The sequence below is a fragment of the Ranitomeya variabilis genome, chromosome 8 (assembly GCF_051348905.1).
Source record: "Ranitomeya variabilis isolate aRanVar5 chromosome 8, aRanVar5.hap1, whole genome shotgun sequence".
Classification (NCBI taxonomy): domain Eukaryota; kingdom Metazoa; phylum Chordata; class Amphibia; order Anura; family Dendrobatidae; genus Ranitomeya; species Ranitomeya variabilis.
In genome coordinates, this window is record NC_135239.1 from 72,654,059 (window position 1) to 72,667,299 (window position 13,241).

The window sequence follows — 13,241 nt, forward strand, 5'->3', positions numbered from 1 at the left end:
CTGACTAGAGATTAACATTTGGACCTGCCGCTGTATCTGCTTGTCTACTTTGTCGTCCCTACTCTTTCTATATACATCTCTCTGATCACCTAATTATTAGTGATGAACGAGTGTACTCGTTGCTCGGGTGATCTCCGAGTATTTGTTAGTGTTCGGAGATTTAGTTTTCATCACCGCAGCTGAATGATTTACAGCTATTAGCCAGCCTTAGTACATGTGGGGGTTGCCTGGTTGCTAGGGAATCCCCACATGTAATCAAGCTGGCTACTAGCTGGAAATCATTCAGCTGAAGCAAGGAAAACTAAATCTCCGAGCAGTTACAAATACTCGGAGGTCACCCGAGCGTGCTGTGGAAAACCCGAGCAACGAGTATACTCGCTCATCACTACTGATTATATCATTACATCAGTTATTTGTCAGCACCTCTCAGACTAAATTAATGTTGGATTAAAAATGTTTTTCTCAATTTCTGCAGTAAAAGTGCCATGCATGTAAACTGTCTGTTTCTTTTACAGGTTATAGAAACTTTATCCAAACTGTCCCATACGCCCATCGCACTTTCCTGTGGAATAAGGTCAGCCATCTTTTGTTTCTTTTACTTTTTTTCTGGAAAGTCCATGGCCTGTAATTACAGAAATGATACTTTCCAGACTCCTAGCTATTGGCCTCTGTGGTCAGGATTAGTTTAGTGTAGTTCTGCATCACAAGAACTCAGCGAGGACTGCACTGTCCCAGAAACATTTCATCAACCCGAATCTTAATGTTCCCAATTGTCCAAATTTTTCAAGGGCTATTCCCATTATTAGCAGTTATCACTAGTGATGAGCGAGTGTACTCATTGCTCAGGTTTTGCCGAGCACCCTCGGGTGACCTCCGAGTATTTGTTAGTGTTCGGAGATTTAGTTTTCATCACCGTAGCTGAATGATTTACAGCTATTAGGCAGGCTGAGTACATGTGGGGGTTGCCTGGTTGCTAGGGAACCCCCACATGTAATCAAGCAGGCTAGCAGCTGTAAATCATTCAGCTGCCGAGATGAAAACTAAATCCCCGAGCAGTAATAAATACTCGGAGGTCACCCGAACGTGCTCTGGAAAACCCGAGAAACGAGTACACTCGCTCATCACTAGTTATCACCCATCCACTGAAATGCCCTGTGTGGATGGAGCGGCAGCTGGGCATGCCACCTCTGCTACACGCATTCTCCATGGGACTGCCAGAGATGAACCAGCAGTGCCATAGAGAATGAATGAAACTATGGTGCGCAAAGATAGGCGATAACTTGTAAAGATGGAAATAATACTTTAAAGGGAACCAGTCAGTAGATAATTGCACATAGAGCTTAGTAGGATTCAGCTAGTCCGTTTATAATCACACAATGTCACAGGGGAATGAAGTTCATTTCCTCCCGGCAGAGGGGCTCTCAGTGCGGGCACCACACAGTGCCAGAACACTATTAATCTGCAGATTAACCCCATATCTGCTGCTAATAATAATATTTTACATGACCGGTTCCCTTTTACATTGCTTTCTGGAATTCTGTGTTGACCGGTTCCCTTTAAAATCTAAATATCATTGCTGGAAAGAGAGGCAATTAGGCTCAGATAAACTATGAACGGTATGGGATTGTATTCAGAGTCTTACTGGGCCCAAAGCCTGCATAACATGGCAACCCTAGGCTGCAAAAACACTTAAAGCTGTTGTCTTATCTTATCAAATGGGTAAAATGACAAAGTGCTTGTAACATGTAATAACTTTGCAATTTACCTGCTGATAAGGATGCTCCTCAAGAATGGAGGGATTTTTAATTCTATACTTCAGGCTACGTTCACACGATCAGGATTTCCATCCTTTTTTTTTCCTGCCCGTTTTTGGAAAACGGCAGCTAAATTCCGCAGTGAATTTGAGCTGCGTTTTCTGATCCTTTTTCTTCAGCGTTTTCCACTGCGGGTTTCCAATAGCAGTTTCCTATTGGAGCTGCTGGAAAACCGGTGCGGAATCCGCTGAAAGAATTGACATGCTACTTCTTTTTTCCGCTGGAAAATCCGCGCGGATTTTCCAGCGGAAAAACGGATCGTTAGCACAGCGGTTTTGGTTTTCCATTGGGTTACATTGTACTGTAACCAACATGGAAAACTGATCCGGATCCGCAGCTGAAAATCCGCTACGGATCCGGATCAAAATCCGGATCGTGTGAACGTAGCCTTACAGTTCGCTGTCACAGTTATCAGCCACCTCTGCAGTCTGTCAGAGGTGGTCGGTTTCTTAGGCAAAGAGCACGTGCTTGATAGCTTTCTGTAATACAGCTTGCAGTTGGTGCTTTGAAGCTGGTCAGATTCACTTTACTAGAAACATAGGAGAGCGCACAGTTCTGGCCAGTGGCACAGATATGGCGCTGTTGTGAACTGTCATTCTTCAGGAAACCAGTAGGCAGTGGAGTGGGAGCAGAATGCTTCTGGAAATGAGATCCTGAGATGACCCCTTTAACAGGCAACTCAGAGCAGCACATCAGCCCCTTATTAGAATTATTTGAACGCAGGATACAGCTTCCCGAAGCTTCAGCAATCATCTGTTACCAAAGCTGTGTTTTACCTTCAATGGCTACTGCAGAGGAGATGTAGTATTACATGCTAATACATGGCTGTGTTATGTAAGCCTGAGCGAGAGCCAGTCTCCTCACTCAGGCTCAGATAGCAGGATTCCCATCAATAACATTAGTGTTTCTGATGGGACAACCCCTTAAAGGGAATCTGTCACCAGGTTTTTACTACCCCATCTGAGTACAGCATGATATAGGGGCAGAGACCCTGATTCCAGCGATGTATCACTTACTGTGCTGCTTGCTGTAGTTTTGATAAGATCACTGTTTTATCTGCTGCAGATTCCCCAGGTGTCTGAATGCTGAGCTCTGTATAACCACACCCACATCACTGATTGGCAGATTTCTCTGTGCACGGTGCATAAGCAAAGAGCTGCCAATCAGCATTGGAGGCGGAGTTATACAGAGCTCATGAATATGGCGGACTACATGGCAGCAGATTTACTAGTCCTCTAGTGATAATTTCCTGCTAATAAAACTACTGCAAGCAGCTAAGTAAGTGATGCATCACTGAAATCAGCGTCTCTACCCCTACATTATTCTGCTCTTAAATTATGTGGCAAAACCGTCTGACAGATTCCCTTTAAAGTCATTTATATCTCCTGTGTTCACAGTTGTACCAGTGCTGCATGCCTACAATCTACTGCTCCCCGCACCCTACATCCAGTGCTGGGGTCTGCCTCTGTGGGTGGTAGACCCCCAACAAATATACACCAATATATGTAAGAAGATATGAAGCCTCTAAGAGCCGATATATGAGGCTACGGTAAATTGCACCACAGTCCGGACCTCCCATCCACGTCACTGGTAATTGTGGTTGCGGTGTCACTTTGTGCTGCTCACACCTTACATTACATCAATCCTCAGTACATCTGTGCTTAATATTACAGCATGAATATTTTATCAAGGTCTGATGTTTGCATCTATTATGCAGCGCTGCGAGAAAATCTCAGAATATTAATTTTACAAGAAAATTCTTGTTATTGTAAGGTAGGACACAGCAGAAACATCCCCACGATCCATCCAGAGAAAATCCGTCACCAAGTCAAGTGGATATTCATCTAACCACTGATTTCAGTGATGAATTGTTCACTGACCTCCGTTATGGCTGTTCTCACGGTAATGTCACACTGTGACGGCGAGAAGGGCGGTCCGGGAAGAGGGTCCGTAATGATGGCATCCAGTGATTATACACAAGAATAGTGGGATATATACACAGATCAGATCCCACCGATCAGCACCTCATCACTAATTTGTTGTATAAGATATACAGTAGCTTGTTTTCAGCAGACAACCCCTTTAAATGCTTATATTTTGGGCTATAAAACATTTTTGTGATTGGGTTTGCACCATTTGACTTTTTGCTTCCCTTCTTGTTGCTGGCTGCAGAATGAGTTTTCTGAGAATCTGTCAGTGAGCTTGTGCTGAAAGGGTATATGTAAGCCTTTTATCTGTCTTTTACTGAGCTCATTTCTGACCACATCAAAGTTCAACTCAATTTTGATGTGATCTGTGGTCATAAATCAGCTTAGGAGAGTACAAATCCCCCGTCAGAACAAGCTCACTGAATGATTCCAGTTAGCTCATTCTGCAGCCAGCAATATACCAGTAAACAGAGAGTGGTTATTAGGTGGGCACAGAATCTTTTTGCTGATTTTTTTTAATCCTCAAGTTTTTTTTTTAGGAGAACTGCAATACACAGCCAGTGCAGAAGCCAAACCGTGCAAGCCTTTTTTTTTTTTTTTTTTAAGGAAACCCTATTGCAAAATTATATTTAACCCCAAGAAATGCATTTAAATGGAAAAAAAATAGATTTACAAATGAACTTGACTTTTATTGTGCTTGCTGTAGAGAATGTCTGACACTTGTCTTGTGTGCATTTACTTAGGCCGTTTCCAACAGAAGAGAGTGTACAAGATGAAGACATCTACAAAGCATTGCCTGACCTGATTGAGTAGGTATTTCATGTGTTTATGGCCACGTTCACATGTTCAGTATTTGGTGAGTTTTTACCTCAGTATTTGTAAGTCAAAACCAGGAGAGGAACAATCAGAGGTAAAGTGTAATAGAAAGAAGTCACCATTTCTGTATTTATCACCCACTCCTGGTTTTGGCCTACACATACTGAGGTAAAATACTGACCAAATACTGAGAGTGTGACCGTGGCCTTTCAGTCAAGTATTGCTGGTATTGTGGGGTGGAAATGTCTCCGGTGACAGCAGCTCTGCCGAGAAGAAGCAGACCATACACAGATATATATTGCTGGAGTACATGACACATACAAATGGGCTGTAGTCTGTTGTGTCAGTCACTACAGTGCCAGCTGCTACAGCACACACAAGCCTGACATCACCAAGCACAATGTCAGCCGTTGGTTGGAGTGGAGTAAAGCACGCTGCCATTTGGTTCTAGAGCAGAGGAAGTATAGTTTATGGAGTGATGAACCACATTTCATTGTCTGACTATATGATGCATTAACCTGAGGTTGGCAGATACCTGAAGAACGACACCTGCCGGATCGTAGGAAGAGGCTGCTGTGGCTGAAAAATCAGTTCCCTTTTCCTTCAACAGTAGAGTGGGCCAACCATGACGGTCCTACTAGTTCACCACCGTCCACCTCTGCCTCCTGGGTCAGCGGCTACTATCATCTCGAATGAGCTCTCTCAGCCTTTGCTCCTCTTGTTTAGTGGACTCCTAGTATAGGAGCAGAGAGTCTGATTACAGGGATGAGTCACTTACTGGGCTGTGTTTCGCTGTTCCAATACAATCAATGTTTTATCATCAGGAGATTATTATTACAAGACAACTGGCCTCGTTCCTCCTAGTCCAACCCAGCCCCCAGCACTGATTAGCAGATCTCGGTCACTATACATTGCACACAGTAAGCTGTGGTGTGAGTAGTTACACAGGGCTCAACTATTGAGCTCTGCTAGATCTGCAGCAGAGAAAACTGATTCTAGCACAGCTGCTGCACCCAGTAAACTAAGTGATGTATCGCTGGAATCAGGGTATCTGTCTCTACATCATATTGCTGTCAGTATGTAGCAAAAACCTGCTGGCAGATTCCCGTTAAGAAAGACACCCTGAGTTGGGCAGGAGACGCACATCTCTGTGCTGTATGGAATTGTTTTTTTATCCGGTGGAGGGAGAGGACCCACAAATCCAGGAGCCCCAGGTTAAACCTTCAGAAAGCGGTCCGTTGTGCTCTTTAACATCTTTCAGACATCATTGATGAAAGCAATCAGGTGAAAAATTGAGTATTTTCTTATTATTCTATCAGCAGTAGTGATGAGCGAACGTGCTGGGATAAGGTGTTATCTGAGCATGCTCGTGTGCTATCGAGTGTCTGCGGCATGCTCGAATAATATGTTCTAGTTCCTGTGCCTGCATGTCTTGTGGCTGTTCGACAGCTGCTACGCATGCAGGGATTGCAATCTACTGTCTAGTGCCACAAAACCTGCAGCCGCAGGGACTCGAATATATTATTCAAGCACGTCGAAGACACTCGACAGCACATGAGCATGGTCAGATAACACCCTTTTTTTTTAAATTATTTTATTTTGTTTGATTTATTTATTTATTTTTAGCACAGAAACAAACACACTGAAAAAAATGTGTCTTGTGCACTATAGGCATGCGTTCCCATTGCTATTAATGTTGAGCTTAATAATATTAAGTTTATTTTAAGCATTTTTAATGGGTTTTTTTGGTGCGGATTTCGTGATAAATGCCACGTCCGCAGACTCATCATAATGCAGGCAGAAAATAACAGATAAAGCAAAAGGAAAACGGTGCTATGAAATATCTCACAAATATATCAACTTTATTAAATATAAAATGGATCTGGTTGATGATTGCTTTTTCGTTTGCAGTGAATCTGGCATGGAAGAAGATGATGAGCTGTATTACGACTGCGTGTACAGGGAGGATGAAGCAGATGAAGTGTATGAAGACCTTATGAAGGCCGAGGTCGCCGTGCCCAGTGTACGGACGGTTCAGAGTAATGTGACTGTAGTGTCACCAGGACTATCAGGCCGCACTCAGACGCTGATTTTTCACGTACTTTTTCTGTCCATGATTTTCATGGGTAGAACATGTCCCCATCATAATCTATAATCTATAGATTATATATATATATATATATAATCTATATATTTTGGGGGAAAAAATCACAGAGATTTTGATTCAAGTTGCAGATCAAAATGACCCCTTCAAGTCTACGGGTCCATGATTATCATTTCAATCAGTAGAAGAAACTTTGCAATTTATTTACTTTTTTAACACGAGAAAACCTCGAAACTAACAGTAAATACCAACATCTGCCCAAATACTGAGGAAAATCAGATTCAAAACACTGATGAAAATCGGACTGGTTTTTTTTTTGCCTTACCAGAATCACTGTCGTCTAAATGAGGCCTTACAAGTCTTCTAGCACCCCCTGAATGATGTTCCTCCTCCTATGCGTGCTGATTTAGAGCAATCGCTATGGCCTCAATTCATCAGTTGCATTTTATTTTAAGTCACTTTTCTGGAGTAGAGTTGCGCTAAATTTTACATAAAAACACATAAAAATTAGGTGAAAAGGCAATGATGAATCTGGGCCTTAGGTTGTTTGGTGTCATGTAGCGGTAACAAAAAACTTTTCTACCACTCAGTTGCCATGGCCTTAACCACTTGGTGACTTTTGACTGACCAAGAATAATACATTTTAATATTAAAATTATTTTTATAATTAGTAATATTAGGCGGCTCCATTGTGGTGATATTGACTTTCTATTTTAGTGTTGAGCTTAGTTATTTCGAATTCAATCACGTCTAATTAGCCGCTATTTATTGCTGTTGTCTGGGGGCCATATAGCCGACGTTTGGCTGATCCGAGCCTTCTGGTTATTGAACTGTCTGTATTATTTGTCTGCAGAAAAAGTCAGTCTGTTAAGTTATCTGATATGCAAAACTGGCTTAATAGGATTTTCTGGGATCAGAATATTTGTGGCCATCAGTTTTACATCAGTGCAAAACCCCTTTAAATAAACCTGGATAAGACTGTTAGGCCACGTGCACACGTTGCGGAAAGTGGTGTGGATTTTTCCAGGATGATTTTGGTAAATCCGCAGGTAATCTGCACTATGGATTTCCTACGGAATTACCACGGATTTACTGCGATTTATTTGCAGATTTTGTGCGGATTCCACCTGCGGATTCCTATAATGGAGCAGGTGTAAACCGATGCGGAATCCGCACAAAGAATTGACATGCTGCGGAATAAACAACGCTACGTTTCCGCGCTGTTTTTTCCACAGCATGTGCACTGCGGATTTTGTTTTCCATAGGTTTACATGGTACTGTAAACTCATGGAAAACTGCTGCGAATCCGCTGCGAATCCGCAACGTGTGCACATACCCAAAGGCTACGTTCCCATGATGAGCTTTTGGTGAGTTTTTGATGTTGCAGAACTTCTGCACCTATTATCTAAATTATGTTACTTACCGTATAAGCCGCACCGGACCATAAGATGCACCCCAAATTTTGGGGTGGAAAATAGCAGAAATAAGATTTTTATGAGATGGGGGTCCATCTTATTGTCCGAATTTAAGGTATCTTACCTGAGGACTGACAGTGGTAGAGCGGGGTCACAGGAGGCATGGTCCCTTCCTCAGGAAGTCGGCGGCGGCAGAAGTGGGGCAATGCTGCAGTCCCAGGGTATCCCAGCGGTATGATGCTGTGGGTCTGGTGTCGGCGGTGAGGCAGAACATGGAGCAGGGTCCCTTCCTCAGGATGCCAGCGGCAGAAATGTGGTGACGCCGTGGCCCAGTGTGAACGGCGAGCATAGCTGAGTGCATCACCGGTTTCATCTGAGCATAGCTGAGTGCATCATCTTCCTGAGGCTGCGCGTGCGCAGATTGTGATCTCAGCGGACCTTGGCTTCAGGAAAATGGCCACCGAGATCTCATTCTGCGCATATGTTTCCACCGACGGCCATTTTCCTAAAGCCAAGGGCTGCCAGGATCTCAATCTGTGCACGCACCGCCTCCCGCGGCCCACGGCTTCAGGAAGATGGCCGCAGGGAGACCAACGATGCACTCCACACCGCCCACCGCAGACACTGAGCCTCAGCATTGCCACACCTCTGCCGTGGCCAGTTCCCTGAGGAAGGGACGCTGCTATACCACTGCCACAAGCCCCCGGTAAGCCTGTGTTCGGACTATAAGACACACCCCTCATTTTCCTCCCAATTTTTTGGGGAAAAAAATGCATCTTATAGTCATAGTTATCTTATTTTCATTGCGTTTTTGCGCATTTTTTAATGTGTTTTCATCACGTTTTTGACGCTAAGGTTTTTGTCTCTTATTGGTGTGTCATGCGTTAAATAAAGCTGCTGTGTTTTTGACACTTCCTGGTATTTGGCTTTGGCAAAACTTTATTGATATACTTAGGTCCGGAAACGCGCTGAAAACGCATGTGAGTTTTTTACCTGCAGAATTTCCGCATCTAATGTAATTGTTTTCTAATTAATTTTCTGCACAGAAAACTCAGTGTACCCGCAAAAGAAATTGTCAGGCTGCAGATTTGAAACACAGTTCAGTTTACACTGCGTTAAAAATAAGCACAGTGTGTATGAGGTCTCTTTAAATCCCATCCACCTTGCTGGAGCTGTAAGACGCTGCGCTTTTGATGCAGCAAAAATGCACAGCGTGAAAAAGCTCATTGTGGGAACATAGCCTAAAGCGCTGGGTTCACACTGCGTCTGTGGCGTCCGTTAGACGGACTACGTTACCCCGCGGCATAACGCGGTGTAACGTAGCCTGTTAATGCCGCCATTAAGTTCTATGTCGGACGCATCACTACCACACCACTATACACCACAATGGGCGTGCGCTAGCGATGTGCCGTCATTGAGTGACGGACCCTGGGACGCGGGCTGCAGCGTTTCCGGGTCCGTCACTGCTAGCGCAGATAGAGCTAGCAGATGCTCTATCTGCGCTAGCGATGTGACAAGTCGGCACTTGCGTTACAGCAGCCCGTTAACGTATGTGTTGAACGGGCTGCTGTTAACGCAATGTGAACCTAAGGCAGATCCTAAGACGCCATGGAGATCAAAGAAATCTAAAGAGAGACCTTTGTGTCATAATCTGCCGTGTAAAACCTTAGGGTATCAGTTTTGTCCCTACTTTTTTTAAGGGGCCAAATATTCAGCCTTAAGACGTTTTTATCCTCTTAATATATTGCAGTCATCATATTGTATAGCACTGTGTACTTACAATTGCTCATTTTGCCTTTCTAGACAGCTCATTTTTCTCTTATCTCTGCTCTAAGCTAATTCTTCTGTATGAAGAAACAGGAGGTCTCTTGTCCTTGGAAAAATCATTACCATCTTCAACTTCTGACACAGCTCCTCCGCTCCTCCCCCCTACCAGGGACTTTTGCAGTGACTTATGACTCATACAGAGAAAATTGACCTCCTGTTTCTACATTGAGCTTAGAAGGATTCCGCTAGTTAGTTTTTAATCACGTGATGTCATAGACCTAATGGAAAAGAGAAGAATTTACTGGGTAGAAAGGCAAAATAAGCAATTGTAAGTACACAGTGCTATATAATATGATTGCAATATATTAAGTGGATAAACATTTTGATGGGAGGAGGAAGAGTGCTTCTTTAAGTTTTCTAGTGGTTTTCTAATAGAATTGGGTAGTGGAGGAGTTTATTAAAAGGAATCTGTCAGCACAAAATGACTGTTCAAACCAAGCACATGCGCTAAATTGATTTTTCTGAGCACCTACTTGTTTTCCCTCTGTGTCCGCTCTCCTCTTCCTTGATTGATAGGTTTGGCATTACAGGAGGCAGAGGGGGCAGAGGTAAGTGGGAAGGTGCACTGAATTGCTCATCCAAACTATGGGTCTACGGAGCATCGGTGCTTGGTTTGAACAGTCATTTTGTGCTGTCAGTCTCCATTTAAAGAAGTATTTTAGCCTTATGTAGTATTTTTAAAAGGCTGTATAGATAGCAGAACATGTCAAAAGGATTTGTATGTTCCTTTGTAATCCAGCGTTTGTCACACACCTCACTTCACTGCTGTGCCCGGGGATTTATACCGTATTCGGCCCTTGTTATGGGGTTGGAGAACCCTTTAAGATCATTGCTACTGTCATTTTTCCTTTGGTCCGGTAATTTGCCTATTATTTCTTTGTAGAGGACTGCAGAGAGTGACATTCGGTGCTGTTGCCTCTTCGAAATAAAGCATACAGAGGAGAAATATTCAGAGACCTTGGAATCTATAGAAAAGGTATGTGGCAGGATCCAGGCTGGATGACACATTCATTATCATCCGTCTTGTAGTGGATGCCATGGACTCGGGAGGGACCATCTGGGTATTACTGGGTACAATGGCCACTCCCTGCACTCAGGGCCGTGGTATGGCGAGAGCTTAGTGTCACCGTGGTGTTTGTATATTGTGCCACTCATTCAGTGTGAATGAGAACTGCGGGAATTCCGGAGATCATATTGCTCCAAGCATGTTACACTGCTTAGATAGTGCGGCAGTGAACTTGTCGGTGGCTGCTACATCTGTCAGCATTGAATTCTGCAAACAGCTTTTTCAGAGAAAGAGAGGGCAAGCTCTCTAGCGCCACCTATTGGATGTAGAAATCCTAAAAGTAAACATTGAGCATTGCCACATGGCTTAGGATACAAAGCCAAATTAGTCAGTCTGTTTGCAGGCGTGTTTCAGGGTGTTTGCCCATCATCAGTGAAGAGGCTATTTGCAGGTTTAAGTTCCTAGGAAAGCATTGCATTGCCTATAAATTTACTTGCATAAACTTGGTGCTACCCACAATAAGAAACATTGCCCCTTAGATCACCTGTGAGAGGCCTCTCACCCAGCCAGACCCGTCCGCAAACACCCTGAAACACATGTCCGCAAATGGAGAATCTGGTTTTGCTTGTTTTGCTATATCGTATGACAAGACTCGTTATTGGGTCAATATTGAATTTTAGGATTGCTACCTCTAATAGGTGGCACCAGATTTCAAGTCTTCTTACTCTCAGAAACGGTTATTTGCATATTTCAGTTTCCAGGTGAGCATTGCATGGCCTATAAGTTGCCTTACGCTGACTTAGCACTCTCATCAAGGAGAAACTTTACCCTTTAGACCCCTTTAATTCGGAAGTCATGCTTTACTCCCTTTATAGCTCTTTTACTTTTCATTATTGAGCTGTAAAGGGGATCATTTATCTGCCTTTTGGCTAACATCAAGTTTAGTGTCTTCTGGTGGTGGTGTGTTTGGCCTCACCCATTGACGCAGAAGAAGATATATTATGGCACCCTAGTTGGAAATTTCAGGGTGTTCACCGGCTCCCAGTCAAGTAAGCCCGAATCCATAGGATCGAAGGCATGACCTGGGGTTAAGTTTGAAAACCCAAGTTGCAGAAGTGTCCCGGGGTGGTGATGGGGTGCCTGAACTCATTGGATGTGGGACCCAAACTGAGTTTCATGGGTCACTGTATGCACTTCTTCTTTCTCATTTTTTAAACACACCCTCGTATTTCGGGCCTTGTTTTTACACTTCCCTTCTGAACGTTCAGATAGTATTACACTGCATCAGTATTTATCTTATTAGTTTTTCACGGTGTGTCTACCTTGGCACGTGTGTCTATTGCTAGGATTTTTCAGGTTGTGGTTCCTATATGGTTTACCTCTTTTTTGACCGGTCTGGGGGACGGAGTGTGTGGTCATCAGGTTGTGCTCCCTCCTGCAAATACCAGGCTCTTTTCATCAGAAGGAGCACTGCCCTAAACTGGGCTCCTAGTTCCCCAGATGGGAGCATGACTGAGTCTCCCTAAGCTTCGGCAAGGGAAGACCACCAATCCCTGACTTTCACTGTGGCCATTTAGTCCAGAGAGGTGGGGAAAGGTTTATTGGGGGCCTTCTTTTTGGGAGTGCGCTACGATAGACTGCATCCTTGTGCACTTTTGTGGCACCACCACATTTTTAGGCACTGGCGTGGATACAAGAGGGTTAAACTGGAGAGAGTAACGTAGGATTCCGGATCATTTTACCAATAATTTAATTCTAGTCTGCGTCCATGGAAACTCATTGCTCTGCATAGGAGCTGTTCACTGTTACTTTTAGACTATTTTACATTTTGTTTCATTTTTTGTGAAGTGGAGCAAAAACAAATGGTTTCATATTTGATTCTTCTTTTACAGTTCTTTATGGATCCACTGAAGAAATTCTTGCCTACAGCAGACTTGCAAAAAATATTTATTAATATTCCTGTAAGTCAAATTCATTTACATATGTTGGTTTTACTATCATCCCTGTGCACCAGTTATTCTATATAACATAAAACATGCTGGAGGCAAAGACGGGGTAGAAAACGTATAATAGTATATTATCATCAAAGCCAGGACAATGGATGTGCGCCAAGGCTCTCCTGTAGCCACAGACATCTAAGCACGTACCTAAGGTTGTATTTTGGATACTTACAGTTTATCATTAATGTCCATCCTTCTATAACAGTGTATGTGTTCATTTAAAGGGAGCGCGTCATAGGATAATTATCTACTGTTTCAATCAAGCATTTATTTTAAACATATTTTAAGAATTTCGTTGGTTCTTTTAACGTTCTATGTTAAAGAGAATTTA

General features: G+C 43.3%; 1 protein-coding gene across 3 annotated transcripts in view; it reads left to right on the plus strand.

Moving 5' to 3' along the window:
- Positions 1–13,241, plus strand: part of VAV3 (vav guanine nucleotide exchange factor 3) — a 248,480-nt gene that overhangs the window by 113,174 nt on the left and 122,065 nt on the right. For all 3 annotated transcript variants that reach the window (XM_077277485.1, XM_077277487.1, XM_077277486.1), the window contains exons 3-7: positions 516–574; positions 4,486–4,551; positions 6,470–6,581; positions 10,788–10,880; positions 12,803–12,871. In XM_077277485.1, coding sequence (XP_077133600.1) covers positions 516–574; positions 4,486–4,551; positions 6,470–6,581; positions 10,788–10,880; positions 12,803–12,871 — 399 coding nt within the window. The remainder of the gene's footprint in view (positions 1–515; positions 575–4,485; positions 4,552–6,469; positions 6,582–10,787; positions 10,881–12,802; positions 12,872–13,241) is intronic.